Source organism: Oncorhynchus kisutch, linkage group LG10, assembly GCF_002021735.2.
Source record: "Oncorhynchus kisutch isolate 150728-3 linkage group LG10, Okis_V2, whole genome shotgun sequence".
Classification (NCBI taxonomy): domain Eukaryota; kingdom Metazoa; phylum Chordata; class Actinopteri; order Salmoniformes; family Salmonidae; genus Oncorhynchus; species Oncorhynchus kisutch.
The window spans coordinates 40,572,260-40,590,283 of NC_034183.2; the positions used below are offsets into that span (position 1 = coordinate 40,572,260).

General features: G+C 44.0%; 1 protein-coding gene across 4 annotated transcripts in view; it reads right to left on the reverse strand.

Annotated features, from left to right (window-relative positions):
• The window catches only part of LOC109897537 (low-density lipoprotein receptor-related protein 8), a 263,445-nt gene that overhangs the window by 49,616 nt on the left and 195,805 nt on the right, over window positions 1-18,024 (reverse strand). For all 4 annotated transcript variants that reach the window (XM_031833689.1, XM_031833692.1, XM_031833688.1 and 1 more), the window contains exons 7-9: window positions 15,143-15,265; window positions 9,710-9,829; window positions 9,348-9,473 (exon numbers count right to left, since the gene is read on the reverse strand). In XM_031833689.1, the coding sequence (XP_031689549.1) occupies window positions 9,348-9,473; window positions 9,710-9,829; window positions 15,143-15,265 (369 nt within the window). The remainder of the gene's footprint in view (window positions 1-9,347; window positions 9,474-9,709; window positions 9,830-15,142; window positions 15,266-18,024) is intronic.

The window sequence follows — 18,024 nt, forward strand, 5'->3', positions numbered from 1 at the left end:
AGAGGTTGTTGTCCTGGTACCACACTGCCAGATCTCTGACCTCATTCCTATAGGCTGTCTCATCGTTGTCGGTGATCAGGCCTACCACTGTTATGTCGCCAGCAAACTTAATGATGGTGTTGGAGTCGTGTTTGGCCACGTGGTCATAGGTGAACAGTGAGTACAGGAGGGGAATGAGTACACACCCCTCAGTGTTGAGGATCAGCGGGGCAGATGTGTTGTTGGCTACCCTTACCACCTGGGGGTGGCCAATCAGGAAGTCCAGGATCCAGTTACAGAGGGAGGTGTTTAGTTCCAGGGTCCTTAGCTTAGTGATGAGCTTTGTGGGCACTATGGTGTTGAACGCTGAGCTGTAGTCAATGAACAGCATTCTCACATAGGTGTTCCTATTGTCCAGGTGGGAAAGGGCAGTGTGGATTGCGATTGAGATTGCGTCATCTGTGGATCTGTTGGGGCGGTATGCGAATTGGAGTGGGTCTAGGGTATCCGGGAGGATGCTGTTGATGTGAGCCATGACCAGCCTTTCAAAGCACTTCATGGCTACAGATGTGAGTGCTACGGGTCTGTAGTCATTTAGGTAGGTTGCCTTTGTGTTCTTAGGCACAGGGACTATGGAGGTCTGTTTGAAACATGTAGGTATTAAAAATGTCAGTGATGACACTTGCCTGTTGGTCTGCGCATGCTTTGAGTATACGTCCTGATATTCCATCTGGTCCAACGGCATTGTGAATGTTGACCTGTTTAAAGGTCTTGCTCACATTGGCTACCGAGAGCGTTATCACACAGTTGTCCAGAACAACTGCTGCTCTCGTGAATGATTGACTGTTGCTTGCCTCGAAACGAGCATAAAAGGCATTTAGCTCGTCTGGTAGGCTCTTGTCACTGGGCAGCTCGCGTCTGGGTTTCCCTTTGTTGTCAGTAATAGTTGTCAAGCCCTGCCATATCCGGCGAGCGTCAGAGCCGGTGTAGTAGGATACAATCTTAATCCTGTATTGATGCTTTGCTTGTTTGATGGTTCGTCTGAGGGCATAGAGGGATTCCTTATAAGCTTCCGGATTAGTGTCCCGCTCCTTGAAAGCGGCAGCTCTAGTCTTTAGCTCGATGCAGAAGTTGCCTGTAAATCCATGGCTTCTGGTTGGGATATGAACGTATGTTCACTGTGGGGACAGAGTCGTCAATGCACATATTGATGAAACCAATGACTGAGGTGGTATACTCCTCAATGCCATTGGATGAATCCTGGAAGATATCAGTATGTGGTAGCAAAACAGTCCTGTATCATAGCATCCGCGTCATCTGATCACTTCCGTATTGAGCGAGTCACTGTTACGCCGTGCTTTAGTTTTAGTGCCAGCATCGGTCTGTGGTGGTAAATAGACAGTACGAATAATATAGATGAGAACTCTCCTGGTAGAAAGTGTGGTCTACAGCTTATCATAAGGTACGAGCAATAGCTCAGGTGAGCAATACCTCAAGACTTCTTTAATATTAGACATTGCACACTAGCTGTTATTGACAAATTGACACACACCCCCGCCCCTCATCTTACCAGACGTAGGTTCTCGGTGCATGGAAAATCCCGCCAACTCTATATTATCTGTGTCGTCATTCAGCCACTACTCGGTGAAACACAAGATATTACAGTTTTTAATGTCCCGTTGGTAGGATAAACTTGATCGAATGTCATCAATTTTATTTTCCAATTATTGAACGTTGGCCAATAGAACGGATGGCAGTGGGAGTTCCAGTTCGAGGTGAGCAATCGCTGTTCTGATGTCCAGAAGTAATTTTCGGTCATAAGAGACGGTAGCAGCAACATTATGTACAAAATAAGTACATAAACATTTTTAAAAAAGAAAAAAAATAGGAGCACGTAAAACATCAGCCATCCTCTCCAACGCCATCTTGAGCTGCTTCATTTGTGTAGGTAAGCCTTTCTAAAGCAGCTTTAAAAAAAAGATAATACAAAGAAGCACAAAAGTGTTGCTAAGGCTCTCCACTTTCTGGAGAACCGAGTTTTGAAATTAGTAGAATGGAAGAAGAGTATGCTAGCTAAGGAAATTCAGGTGTTTGATTGCAAATGCGGAGGGAGCCGAAAAGCCATGGCATCCGTGACAGAGAGGGAGAAGTGTTCCTCCATGTATACGTGTAACAGTATACCTAGCTACATTTTCAGAAATTATACGTTTCTAATTTTGTCAGACAGTCATTTTCAATGCAAGGCCAACGAAGTGTCACGACTCCCGCCGAAGTTGGTCCCTCTCCTTGTTCGGACGGCGTTCGGTGGTCGAAGTCGCCGACATTCTAGCCATCGCTGTTCCTCTTTTCATTTTCCTTTGGTTTTGTCTTGTATCACACCTGTGCTGGCCCATCCGGATCCCTCTTTGGCATTCATAGTGGAGGTGGACGCATCCGAGGCTGGGATAGGAGCTGTGCTCTCTCAGCACTCAGGTACGCCATCGAAGCTCCGCCCCTGTGCCTTCTTCTCGAAGAAGCTCAGCCCGGCGGAGTGAAACTATGACATGGGGGACCGGGAGTTGTTGGCTGTAGTCAAGGCCTTGAAGGTTTGGAGACATTGGCTTGAGGGGGCTAGACACCCTTTTCTCATCTGGACTGACTACCGCAATCTGGAGTACATCTGCGGGGAGACTGAACCCTTGCCAGGCAAGGTGGGCCATGTTTTTCATCCGTTTTGTGTTTACCCTTTCTTACAGACCAGGCTCCCAGAACGCGAAGGCAGACGCATTGTCCCGGCTGGGGAGACTGAACCCTTGCCGGGCAAGGTGGGCCATGTTTTTCATCCGTTTTGTGTTTACCCTTTCTTACAGACCAGGCTCCCAGAACGCGAAGGCAGACGCATTGTCCAGGCTGTATGACACAGAGGAGCGGCCCATGGATCCCACTCCCATACTCCCGCCTCCTGCCTGGTGGTTGCCGGTAGTGTGGGAGCTGGACACGGACATTGAGCAGGCGTTACGTGCAGAGCCCTCTCCCGTCCAGTGTCCCGCTGGGCGTCTGTACGTCCCATCTGCTGTCCGTGACCGGTTGATCTATTGGGCCCACACGTCACCCTCCTCTGGTCATCCTGGGATCGGTCGGACAGTGCGCTGTTTGAGCGGGAGGTACTGGTGGCCTACCTTGGCTAAGGATGTGAGGGTTTATGTTTCCTCCTACTCGGTGTGTGCCCAGTGTAAGGCTCCTAGGCATCTGCCCAGAGGTAAGCTACACCCCATAACCGTTCCACAGCAGCCTTGGTCGCACCTGTTAGTGGGTTTTCTTACTGATCTTCCACTCTCACAGGGTAACACCGCGATCCTGGTCGTTGTGGATCGTTTCTCTAAGTCCGGTCTCCCTACGACTCCACAGACTGCGGAGGCCTTGTTTACAGACGTCTTCCGGCACTACGGGGTGCTTGAGGATATAGTGTCTGATCGAGGTCCCCAGTTCACGTCCAGGGGCTGGAAGGCGTTCATGGAACGTCTTACTTCAGGTTTTCAGCCTTACTTCAGGTTTTCACCCAAGAGTAATGGGCAGGTGGAGAGAGTGAACCAGGATGTGGGCAGGTTTCTACGGTCCTATTGCCAGGACCGGCCGGGGGAGTGGGCGTAGTTTGTGCCCTGGGCCGAGATGGCACAGAACTCGCTCTGCCACTCCTCTATTAACATGTCTCCCTCCCAGTGCGTACTGGGGAACCAGCCGGTTCTGGCGCCTTGGCATCAGGATCAGACTGAGGTTCCTGCGATGGACGACTGGTTCAGGCGCGCGGAGGAGAGATGGGAAGCCGTCCATGTCCACCTTCAACTGTCACGACTTCCGCCATAGTTGGTCCCTTTCCTTGTTCGGGCGGCGTTCGGCGGTTGAAATCGCGAACTTCTAGCCATCGCTGATCTCCTTTTCATTTTCCTTTGGTTTTGTCTTGTCTTGTATCACACCTGGTTTCAATCGAATTCATTACATGTTGTGTATTTAACCCTCTGTTCCCCCTCATTGTCCTTGTCGGTGATTGTTTGTTTGCAAGCATTGTGCAAGTTATGTTCTGGTTTGCGACAGGTTTTGTACCCACTTGTTTTATTTAGTATATTTTGGTTTTCTGAGTTTTTGAGCACTTATTAAACTGCTCCGTTTATACCAAGTTCGATCAACCACGCCTGACTTCCCTGCCATCAGCACACACCCCCTTACACCAAGTTCTCCGTTAGAATGCCCTGCTTTTATTTTGTCACACTCATGACCGTAAGCTATTTTCTGTAATTAGCTCACCATTAACTTGTAAATAATGATCTTGTTGTGAGTTTATTTTTCTGCAATAATGAATACAAATGAACTAAAGTTAAAAATGAGTCTAGTATACAAATTAAGAAATGTCAGATTGGAGAGGATTGTCAAATTTTCGTGTTGACTCAAAAGAAAGGTGCTATTTCACTATTGAATCACACTTTGTTAGTTGTTTTTCCTTTTCTTTTTCATTTATGTTTAATATCATTTTTGATGTGTCCATTTTATTTAAATGAATGTTACTGTTGTCTTAGGCCTATAAGGCCCAATGTGAAAAGGGGTTTCTGTTTCTTCACTTGTTTACATGGATATGCTTCTTAATAAAAACCTATTTGAAACAAGCCATTACACTTTGTTATTATCATGGCGTTTCATTATTCTTATTCAGGTTATCACTTATAAATATTAAATCTACAAATTAAGAAATGCCAGGTTGGAGGGGATATGTCGCATTGAGTCAAAATAAAGATATATGCAACTAATTATGACAAATGTTAAGAAAATGTTGAGCAATGTAATAAAGTAACGACTTTTCAAATAAGTTCCGTTACACGTTATCTTGGCTAACAAGTTGTTATGCTACGCTATCCTTACGAACCGCTTAGCATTACAGCAGTATGCACAGGAATGTCAGCTAGTTACATAACGTTAGCTGGCTACTAATACATCGAACATTGCCAGGCTAACTATCTGCTATCTAACTAACTACCCACATTTGATTGACTTTATTATTCACATCATTCTTAGCTAAGTGTGGCTGGCTATTTACTCAGATCTGGCTATTTACTCAGATTTCAGAGCACTCGCGCACAGAATATCTGATATACGAACGCTCAACACCCGTTGAATATGGCCGATGTCAGTAAACGTCGGCAAAAATAAAAACTTTATTAAATTGTTTCCAGCTGCACAGTTACAGTCACCAATGCTCTCGACAACATGAAAACAGTCTAATCACCTCTGCTTGGGCGTGTAAAAAGGTCAGAGTGAGGTGTTCTCTCATTTGTTTCTGGAAATAGCTTGCAAAGCTAGACAAAGTTAGCCAGTTAGCTTGGGTGCTTGGCTGCCGTTGAACGCTGGGATCAGTCCTACTCCTCAGCCAGTGGCATAGCGCGCTATGAACGCTCCAAGAGAGAAATGCTCTGAATTTAAGAACGGACAATCTGACATTATTTGAACTGGCTAGCCAGCAAACTTAACATTAGCTAACGAGAGGAAAGAGAGCGAGAGAATTTGACCCTTTTGTACTTTAACTATTTCCACATCGTTACAACACTGTTATAGCCATAATATGACATTTTAAATGTCTCTCCGTTGGAACTTTTGTGAGTGTAACGTTTACAGTTTACAGTTTTGTATCGTTGATTTCACTTTCGTTTCGTTTCTATTCCACTTGCTTTGGCAATGCAAACGTATTTTTCACATGCCAGTATAGCCCATTGAATTTAATTGAGAGGGGGGGGGGGGGGGGGGGGGCTGGTTAAACAGTAGGGAGGCATCCAGGCATTGGATCTTCTCCCTCTGACCTGTCCATATGGCTGTTGCTTTCCTGTTTCTCGTTTTCCCTCTCTTCCTCTTCTATATCTCTCTTTTTGTCCTCTTCTCTCTGATCCTACTCTTTCCCCCTGCCTCGCCTATCTCTCTGTGTCTCTGCATTTTTCTCCTCAGTCTCTCCCTTACTTTGAGTCTCTTTCCTCTCCCTCACTATGCTCCCTTCCTCCCTCCATTTAAATATATAACAGTGCAGTGTCCTTCCGAGCATCTGTTAAGACAAGCAGCAATGTCAACCAGCTCTGTCTCGTATGGCCGTACCTCTGCTCAGCTCCAGTCTGTCATAATGAGACTAGAACAGAGGCTATAGAGCAGACACAGACACCAGGACTGGATGGGCTCAATCACAAACAGTGCTCTCTAAAGTGCTAGTCTGACATGGATCTAATGGATTATACATGAAAATAATTTATTTCTCTCCCTCCTCCCTCTCCAGGAGCGATCATCTGATTATGAAGGGGAAAAAACTGCACACCTCAGTGTTTATGAAAATAGAGTACATATGGATTTAACTCTTTGCATGATGTGGATTGGGCTGTGAAACAGACGGTTTGTGATGTAGAGAATGCTGCAGTACAATTGCAGACACAGGCACACACGAATGGACAAAGGCAACAGTGAGTGCCAATCAGTTATGTCATTAACTGTTAGCGAGTGATACTGCACCCAGGGTAAACAAAAGAACAATACAATTAAACTATTGTGGTGAAATTACTTGTGGGAATCAACTTGCCGAGTAGGAGAACTGGAGAGAGCTGTTCAGCTCATAACAATGAACGAAACATGTGAACCCAACATGACACCAACCTGGGAGTCGTAGTTTTAATTAGCCAACACACTGTTCGTAGTAACTACAGAGCCATATGGGATACTTTTGTCTAAATCAATATGTGTGGTAGCTAAGATTAAAACGGGCAAAACACTTCAGAAAGTAAGTCAAATAAGTATTCTTATAATGCTTTCTCTATCCAGCCTCCAAGGGCTTTCTAACGCATTTCCAGTGAGCAGTAAAAAAAGTTCAAAGTGTTGGAATAAAAAGCTGTAGTAATGGGCCAATGTCCTTGAATCAGTGTTTGGATGAAGGGTAATAATGGTATAGAGTTCCCTGAACACGGCTTTGTGCCTTCAGGCCAGAACACAAATAAAGCCTGAAGTTTCCAGCTCTGTGTGATGTGCTCAACGACATCGTCACTTCAGCTGTCAGCCCCTGTAAATATACTAGACCTAACACAGTGGAATGTGAGCGTGTGTTATCTGGAAATTGGTGTGAGCGTGTGCATCGTTGAGAACGCATGAGGTTGTGTGTCTGTTGATGTGTGTGTGTGTGTGTGTGTGTGTGTGCGCGCGGGCGGCAGGTTTTTCTCCACAACTTCATTATTACCACGACACTTTGTTATTATCGGTAGCATGTCATTGTTATTATTCAAAGTTACTACCTCTAAATATTAGTCTAGTATACAAATTAAGAAATGTCAGATTGGAGAGGATTGTCACATTTTCGTATTGACTCAAAAGAAACGTGCTATTTCACTACTGAACCACACTTGATTGTTTTCCCTTTTCTCTTCTTTTTCATTTATGTTTCATATCATTTTTGAAGTGTCCATTTTATTTCAATGTTTGTTACTGTTGTCTTAGGGCTGTTAAGGCCCCAATGTGAAAAGGGGTTTCTGTTTCTTCACTTGTTTACATGGATATGCTTCTTAATAAAAACCTATTTGAAACAAGCCATTACACTTTGTTATCACTTGTAAATATTACATCTGCAAATGAAGAAATCCCAGGTTGGGGAGGATCTGTCGCATTGAGTCAAAAGAAAGATATATGCAGCCCACCAGGTGTTCAAACTTCCCAAATTCTCCCATGTCACCCCACTCCTCCTGAACACTCCACTGGCTTCCAGTCGAAGCTCTCATCCACTACAAGACCATGGTACTTGGCTACGGAGCAGCAAGAGGAACTTCCCCTCCCTACCTTCAGGCTCTGCAGACAAACCCTACACCCTAATTGTGCACTAATTGGAAGTCGCTCTGGAAAAGAGCATCTGCTAAATTACTAAAATGTCAATATAAAAATGTATATGCTTACCTTGTCTTTGTCTGTTGTATTTTCCACATATGAAAATATTAAGTCCCATGGGTTTTCTCCCACTTTCCCCCTAAATATTCGTAGCGGTCATTTGATGGCGAGAGGATGCAGTAATGAGAGAAATAATGTAGCCTAATCAAAGCCTAATCAAAGCCACCAGAGTATGTCAGAGACTACAGCAAATATTTATATTTTCCTTAAAACGTATTTTAAAAAACCTAGGCCACATTAGGCTTTCCGAAAGTAGGTCAGATGAATTGATAAGGAAAGTACAGTATGAAGAGGAGTGCGACAGCTATGCGATAGTAGGATAATGAAATTGACAATCGTTAAAATAGAAACAAATACACGCAACATCTCCATAGCCTTTTTTTCACTGTTGATTAGTTTATAAAAATACAAGAAAGTCCACACATCAAACTATTCCCCCCCCCCCCCTGAAGTGCCATAGCCTATAGGCTAGCGCTTCTACAACCCCGCACATCAGACGGTTTAGCAGCTGGAGCATCAAACGACAGTTGGAAAGAGGAGCTGTAGAACGTTCAATCGACAGACTAAGTTAACGAAACAATCGCTTATGATCATTAGTAAACACTCCTGCTATTAGATCAAGTTTATCTACCTTAATAACGTTAATCCCCCCCCCCAACAAAAAATTTGGCCAAAATGAATGTGTGCCCATTTAAACGGTTTTGGCGGTTGGTTCATTTTCATGACGGCCTTCATCCATAACCGTCAGTTACACGGGTATTCAATTACCGTCACAGCCCTACCAGGAACTATTACAATAATACACACATACATACACAGACACACACACCGACACACTGTCCCCCTCCCTTCCACTCTAATAATAAATGGCCTGAGCTTTCTGAGTATGTGCTCACTCTAACAGTAATAAAGATGTGCGTTCTCGGATGGAAGGTAATCAATGGCATTTTCCACGCCACTTAGAGCAAAGCCGAGCCCGTTCCCGCTTAAGCCCCCTCATTACCTTGTAATGATCCAACCTAAGAATGATGATGCTAATCACAAACCATGTATTTCTCTACAGTCTGAGTCTGAGAGAGGGCCCAAAGTTAAGACCAGGGCATTGGTTTCTATTCATGGCCAGGCTAGCGTGTTCACCGTGGGGCACGGTGAGGGACAATGCCAGGCTGTGTCCTACAGTGCCCTGACAGGCCCCCCTATAGCAAGGGAGAGACACGGAGGGAATGGTTCTCTTTTAATTACCGCCCAGAGAAGCAAAGGCAAATATTTGCCTTTTCCGACCGCCCTGCATACAAAGAAAGTCCTTTCATATTGGACAGGCTGAGAACAGACGGTGATGTTGCTGGGATGTGTGTTTGTGTGCATATGCATGCTTGTGCGCGTGTATGTGTGTCCATGTCTCTTCTGTGGTTGCCGGGGACATTATGGGCTGTCTCACTCACCCACGGCCTTGCAGGTTTTGGTGCTGGGGTCCATCTCATAGCCCTCGTAACATTCACACTTGTAGTCTCCTTTGTAGTTGACGCAGATCTGGCCGCAGGCGTCAGGGTTCTCACACTCGTCTATGTCTGAGGAGGGATATCAGAAGCGCATCAATTACACTGGACACACTCTGTCTCTACTAAGACAGGATGGACAGCAGGAGAGAGAGAGATATCTGGGCCATTTACTCTAAGTAGCTACCGCCTGGAACGAGAGAGCATGAGAAGAGAAGGAAATGTGTGGGAGATTGAGAGAGCAATTTTCAGAGAGCGCAATCATTGGTAAGGCTTGGCTGAGAGGGACATATTGTATGGGACTCTACCTCCACAGGTCTTCTTGTCCATTAGTTTGTATCCAGCGGGACAGTCACACTCATAGCCGATCCTCCGGTCTCTGCAGACGTGAGAGCAGCCTCCATTGTTGTCTGCGCACTCATTCACACCTAGAAAGAGAGGGATGAAGGGAGAAATAGAGGAAGGGGAGTCAAACATAAATAAAACAACCAAGATATTGGCCTATATGTGTGTGTGTGTGTGTGTGTGTGTGTGTGAGGTTGCCTCTAGGGGAATGTGCTGCTATCAGACACCTGGAACCGTTCCAGAATGCACTGGGGCAGGGCTCAGAAGGGGGTGGCTTCGCACCAGATGCCCCTCGCTAATCTGATTTCCTTTGGGGAGCAGGTTTCCTCCCCTTATCCCTCTATCCATTCCGGCTCCTCCTCCCCTTATCCATTCATCCCTCCTCCTATCCCTCTATCTAGCCCTCCTACTCCTCCTCCTATCCCTTTATCCATCCCTCCTCCTTACCTTCCTCTATCCATCCCTCCTCCTTACCTTCCTCTATCCATCCCTCCTCCTATCCCTTTATCCATCCCTACTCCGTACCTTCCTCTATACATCCCTCCTCCTTACCTTCCTCTATCCATCCCTCCTCCTATCCCTTTATCCATCCCTACTCCTTACCTTCCTCTATCCATCCCTACTCCTTACCTTCCTCTATCCATCCCTCCTCCTATCCCTTTATCCATCCCTCCTCCTTACCTTCCTCTATCCATCCCTCCTCCTATCCCTTTATCCATCCCTACTCCTTACCTTCCTCTATCCATCCCTCCCCCTATCCATTTATCCATCCCTACTCCTTACCTTCCTCTATCCATCCCTCCTCCTATCCCTTTATCCATTCCTCCTCCTTACCTTCCTCTATCCATCCCTCCTCCTTACCTTCCTCTATCCATCCCTCCTCCTATCCCTTTATCCATCCCTACTCCTTACCTTCCTCTATCCATCCCTCCTCCTTACCTTCCTCTATCCATCCCTCCTCCTATCCCTTTATCATCCCTCCTCCTTACCTTCCTCTATCCATCCCTACTCCTTACCTTCCTCTATCCATCCCTCCTCCTCTCCCTTTATCATCCCTCCTCCTTACCTTTCACTATCCATCCCTCCTCCTATCCCGTTATCCATTCCTCCTCCTTACCTTCCTCTATCCATCCCTCCTCCTTACCTTCCTCTATCCATCCCTCCTCCTCTCCCTTTATCCATTCCTCCTCCTTACCTTCCCTCTCTTTCATTCTGTTCCCCTTTCAGTATCCATCCTCCCTTACCCCCCTCTTTCTCTCTCCACCATTCCTTATATCACGGTATCGCTCTGTTTTCCTGTCTCCCCGTCACCCTCCCTCCCATAAGCAGGGCTTTACAGTGCTGCGATTTGTATCATTTTTATTTGGCAGCACCGTGCCCCTAGAAAAATATGAAACACCCAACTGCAGATTACCGCTTCAATATCTCAAATATTTTCCATTGTGCTCCTACACTTCTTTGTGTGCTCCGACATTTCTATTTGTGCTCCTTGTAAAACATTTCAGCGTAGAGCCCTGATAAGCCTAGCGGGTAGAGTGGGGTTGAGAGCTGACACTTCATTATTGGTACAGTCATGCGTGAGAGGAAGACAGGGGGAGGCTGGAGGATGTTGTACAAACACAAGCTGGTCATTTATGAATATCTTAACTTCCATGTTAATGAATAACAAACAGTACATGTCCACTTATACTATAGCTAGAGAACGTGGCATCAAGATAATACAAGACGGGCAAATGCGTATACAGCTTCAGTAATACACAAATCAATGTAATGTAATACAATTCCAACAGAACATAAAGATGTACGGCAAAGTAAAGAGATCTAATGTCACAGAGCTATGTACGATGGGTATCATAAATATTCACCCCCCTTGGATTTTGTCACATTTTGTTGCATTTAATTGTGATGTTTTTGTCATTGATCTGGAAAAAATACTCCGGGAATGTCAAAATGAAAAGAAAATTTGACGCATTATTACAAATGAATAAAAATGTAAAAGCTGTAATTATACAGTGAACAAAATTATAAACGCAACATGTAAAGTGTTGGTCCCATGTTTCATGAGCTGAAATAACAGATCCCAGAAATGTTCCATACACACAAAAACCTTATTTCTCAAAAATGTGGTGCACAAATGTATTTACATCCCTGTTAGTGAGTATTTGAGCCTTTATCAAGATAATCTATCAACCTGACAGGTGTGGCATATCAAGAAGCTGATTAAAAAGCATGATCGTTACATAGGTGCAACTTGTGCTGGGAACAATAAAGGGCCACACAACACAATGCCACAGGTGTCTCACGTTTAGTACAATTGTCATGATGACTGTAGGAATGTCCACCAGAGCTGTTTCTCTACCATAATAACGTTGTTTTAGAGAATTTAGCAGAACGTCCGACCGGACTCACAACCGCAGACCACGTGTAACCACGGCAGCCCAGGACCTCCACATCTGGTTTCTTCACCTGCGGGATCGTCCGAGGGGAGGGGGGTGTGTGCTGAGGAGTATTTCTGTCTGTAATAAAGCCCTTTTGTGGGGAAAAACTCATTCTGATTGGCTGGACCTAGCTCCCCTTTGGATGGGCCTGGCTCCCAAGTGGGTGGGCCTATGCCCTCCCAGGCCGACCCATTGATGCATCCCTGCCCAGTTGTGAAATCCATACAATCATTTATTTATTTAAAATGTCTGATTTCCATATGTGAACTGTTGCATGTTGAAATTGTTGCATGTTTATATTTTTATTCAGTATAGTTGTTGCATACAGATGTAGGATCTCTATTGTTTTATTTAATACAAATTTAAGAACTATAATATAGATGTTGCACATAGATATAGGATCTTAATTTGAGCCAGTTTTCTACAGCAGAAGAATAATCCTGCAGCAAAAGGAAATGTGAATTATTATGAGGATTATCTAGTGCCTTCAGAAAGTATTCAGACCCCTTAACTTTTTCCACGTTTTATTACGTTACAGCCTTATTCCTCAGCAATCTACACACAATATCCCATAATGACAAAGTGAAAACCAAATTATAGAGATTTTTGCATAAAAAACAAAAGTGATTCATTCTCTCTCTATTTCTGATTTTTGTGACTCCTCTCTTTGGCTGGAAAAATGTCTGTTTTTCTGTGACTTGGCTCTGACCGAACATAATCGTTTGTGGTGCTTTCGACATAAAGCCTATTTGAAATTGGACACTGTGGCGGGTTTAACAAGAAGTGTATCTTTAAAATGGTGTGAAATACTTGTATGTTTGAGGAATTTTAATTATGAGATTTCTGTTGTTTGAATTTGGGCCCTGCACTTTCACTGGCTGTTGTTGTCCTATCGATCCTGTTAGCGGGATCTCAGCCCAAAGAGGTTTTAACAATAACACATCAGATATTTAATATCTCTTTAAGCATGGTCAAGTGAATAATTATGCTGTCGATAATGTATTAAACCACCCAGACACATCAAAGATTCAGTCGCCCTTCTGAACTGAGCTGCAGAACAGGAAGTTAACTGCTCAGGGATGTCACCATGAGGCCATTGGTGATTTTAAAACAGCTACGGAGTTCAATGACTGTGATGGGAGAAAACTGAGGATGGATCAACAACATTGTCGTGACTCCACAATAATTATCTAAATGACAGGGTGAAAAGAAGAATACAAATATACAGAATAAAAATATTCCAAAACACGTATCCCGTATGTGTAATACTGCAAAAAATAAAATGGGAAAGGAATACACTTTTGCCTAAATGCAAAGCGTTATGTTTGGGGCAAATCCAACACAACACATCACTGAGTAACTGCCTCCCTATTTTCATGCATCATGTTATGGGTATGCTTGACATCGGCAAAGACTTTTTCAGGATAAAAAAAAATCTGCATGGCCAAATACTAGAGGAAAACCTGCTTCAGTCTGCTTTACACCAGATACTGGGAGAGGAAGTCGTTGCCTTGGTAACCAGACAAACAGACTTGCTATTTTAGCTAACCAAACCATCAGTCTTAGTTTGCTATTATGAAAATCAAATTCAACAATTCCAGTAATGTTTTCAATTTGACTTTTGGTTTCAAAAGCAGCTCAAACATTGAACATGTAAGAATTAACTATAGCCATGAATTTTACCATGCACATATGCCGTGCATTATAGGGAAATAATACATAATCTAGAATGCCGTTCAAGCCAATTAGAAATGAGCACTTAACAATCCCATGATGTCAGTAAAAAAAATATTTTAAGAAATAATTTTCAAATGTCTTTGGGCTCATATCTTGAGCTGGAAATTATATTGTCGCTGGTGTCAGAAAAATGAGATTTTCATTCATTTTGGAGTAGCATGTCTTTTTTAAAAGTCACCAGAACGGAGCTACTCAGTCCTTCTACATAAAAATGTAACCCCTCACCCTCTGCAACCTTTCCCCCAAGCTGTAATCGCTGCCAAAGGTGTTTCTAACATGTTTTGACTCAGGGGTATCAATACGACCGTTTTGAAGCTGAAGTGAGAGAAAATGAACTCCCGTTTTGGAGTGAAATGTTGTCCAGTCACGTGTCAAATGTTTCCTCACTACAATATATGATCACGATACGTTACATTGTGTTCATGTTTAACTGACGAAAAAAAATCCATGGTGGGGCGCATGCTAATCGTTTAGCAAGGTAACCGGAGCTCATGCAAAGTCAATGGAACAAACTGGCTAAATTAGCCAGCTAGCCATTTACATTTTATTTTTTTGTATGTTTAACTAGCTGGCTAGCTAGTTAGCTTAATGCCATTCACATTTTTCTAGCTTATGATAATGAAGTTTGCTAAATCTTGTTATCCTTACGTCTGCATTGCCATCAACTTGACTGGGAGCAGTTTGAGTGGATGGACAGAGCAGGGGCAACACCTCTCGATTGCTTGTTTGTTAGCTGATGAATTTCAGTACAGCTGTGGCAGTCAACTGGCAAAAACTAGTTATAGGAGATGAGTAAATGAATGGTGAAATTCTGTTTTAAAGATCTATGCTTCATATGTCATCTATTATTCAAGTCCATGTTGCTCATTGCTCATCATTGCTCCAGTGTCTCATACCCCTCTCCGTTGCCAGCAATTTTGCTCAGCAATATTGCCTAAACAAATTGCATGTGTATTATCTATGGTGGAGCGTTAATCCATATGGTGCTTTATGGGTAATGTAGTCTGAGCCTGTTTCCTTGCCGTGAACAACCTCAAGGGAAGAGTTGGTATTTGACGGTAACGAGCGAGCTGAGAATTATCCTGATTTATTCCCCCTCGATCAAATGAAGCTCCGATTACTACCAGAGTGACCATCTGCATGTCAAATGGATACTAATAGGTGTGTGCGTGTGGGTTGGGTGTGTGCCGGCATGCGTTAATGCATTCGTGTGTGTCTTACCGCACTCCTTCATAGGTTCGTCTGACCAGTCCTTGCAGTCTTCGATGGCATCACACACCTTGCTGCTGTCGATACACTCTCCATTCTTGCACATAAACTTCCTGGGGCCATCACACTTAGTGGCTGGGAAAGACAGAGGGTAGAAAAATACACGGATCATTTCCTTGCAAAAGCTTACATACAACAAGTGTTTGATTTCCAATGCGTGTCCCTACTCTGATTCCTCGGGCATGATTGCATAAAATAAGTAATCTGCTTTCCAGACACTGCTATTGGCCTGGGGGTGGGGTTATAAAATAAGTAACAATGATAATTTGGTAGCTTAGCACTCTGAACCTGCAGTAGAGAAGATGATAGTGTATTAATTCAAAATACACTATATATACAAAAGTATTTGGATACCCATTGACATGAGTGGATTCAGCTATTTCAGCCACTATTTTCAGTCACTAGATCATCTATTTTGGTACAGTCCATATGTAACTTGTTTTTGGTCACAGGTCCAGGACTGGCTGAAGAATTGCAACATATACCTGGAGCTAACTCCGTAGATAATAAAACATATATATTTTAAAAAGATATGTGAATATATATATATATATATATATATAGTAACAGTCAAAAGTTTGGACACACCTACTCATTCAAGGGTTTTTCTGTATTTTTCTAAATGTTCTACATTGTAGAATAATAGTGATGACATAAAACTATGAAATAACACGTAGTAACCAAAAATGTGTTAAACAAACCAAAATATATTTGAGATTCTTCAAAGTAGAGGTGGCAGGTAGCCTAGTGGTTAGAGCGTTGGGCAGGTTGCTGGATCGAATACCTGAGCTGACAAGGTAAAAATCCGGTGTTCTACCCACTGTTCCCCGGTAGGCCGTGATTGTAAATAACAATTTGTTCTTAACTGACTTGCCTAGTTAAATAAAGGTTAAATAATACCATTTAATACCATGCACAATCTTCTCTCAACCAGTTTCATGAGGTAGTCACCTGGAATGCTTTTTCAACAGTACCACATATGCTGAGCACTTGTTGGCTGCTTTTCCTTCACTCTGCGGTCCAACTCATTCCAAACCATTTGAATTGGGTTGAGGTCGGGTGACTGTCACCTGATGCAGCACCATCCCTCTCCATCTTGGTCAAATTGCCCTTACACAGCCTGGTGGTGTGTTTTAGGCCATTGTCCTGTTGATAGTCCCACTAAGCGCAAACCAGATGGGATGGCCAATTGCTGCAAAATGCTGTGGTAGCCATGCTGGTTAAGTGTGCCTTGAAATCTAAAAAAAATCCCAGACAGCGTCACCAGCAAAGCACTCTCACACCTCCTCCTACATGCTTCACGATGGGAACCACACATGCAGAGATCATCCGTTCACCTACTGTGCGTCTCACAAGGACACGGAGGTTGGAACCAAAAATCTCAAATTTGGACTCATCAGACCAAAGGACAGATTTCCACCGATCTAAAGTCCATTGCTTATGTTTCTTGGCCTAAGCAAGTCTCTTCTTATTATTGGTGTCCTTTAGTAGTGGTTTCTTTACAGCAATTCGACGACGAAGGCCTGATTCAGGCAGTCTCCTCCGACCAGTTAATGTTGAGATGTGTCTGTTACTTGAACTATGTGAAGCATTTATTTGGGCTGCAATCTGAGATGCAGTCAATTGCTGATTTCTGAGACTGGTAACTCTAATGAACTTATCCTCTGCAGCAGAGGGAACTCTGGGTCTTCCTTTCCTGTGGCGGTCCTCGTAAGAGCCAGTTTCCTCATAGCGTTTGATGGTTTTTGCGACTGCACTTGAAAAAACTTATTGACTGACCTTCACTAAACGACATCATAACCGCCATCGATAAAAGACAGTACTGTGCAGCCGTCTTCATCGACCTTGCCAAGGCTTTCGACTCTGTCAATCACCATATTCTTATCGGCAGACTCAGTAGCCTCGGTTTTTCGGATGACTGCCTTGCCTGGTTCACCAATTACTTTGCAGACAGAGTTCAGTGTGTCAAATCGGAGGGCATGCTGTCCGGTCCTCTGGCAGTCTCTATGGGGGTGCCACAGGGTTCAATTCTCGGGCCGACTCTTTTCTCTGTGTATATCAATGATGTTGCTCTTGCTGCGGGCGATTCCCTGATCCACCTCTACGCAGACGACACCATTCTATATACTTTCGGCCCGTCTTTGGACACTGTGCTATCTAACCTCCAAACAAGCTTCAATGCCATACAACACTCCTTCCGTGGCCTCCAACTGCTCTTAAACGCTAGTAAAACCAAATGCATGCTTTTCAACCGGTCGCTGCCTGCACCTGCATGCCCGACTAGCATCACCACCCTGGATGGTTCCGACCTAGAATATGTGGACGTCTATAAGTACCTAGGTGTCTGGCTAGACTGCAAACTCTCCTTCCAGACTCATATCAAACATCTCCAATCGAAAATCAAATCAAGAGTCGGCTTTCTATTCCGCAACAAAGCCTCCTTCACTCAAGCCGCCAAGCTTACCCTAGTAAAACTGACTATCCTACCGATCCTCGACTTCGGCGATGTCATCTACAAAATGGCTTCCAACACTCTACTCAGCAAACTGGATGCAGTTTATCACAGTGCCATCCGTTTTGTCACTAAAGCACCTTATACCACCCACCACTGCGACTTGTATGCTCTAGTCGGCTGGCCCTCGCTACATATTCGTCGCCAGACCCACTGGCTCCAGGTCATCTACAAGTCTATGCTAGGTAAAGCTCCGCCTTATCTCAGCTCACTGGTCACGATGGCAACACCCATCCGTAGCACGCGCTCCAGCAGGTGTATCTCACTGATCATCCCTAAAGCCAACACCTCATTTGGCCGCCTTTCGTTCCAGTACTCTGCT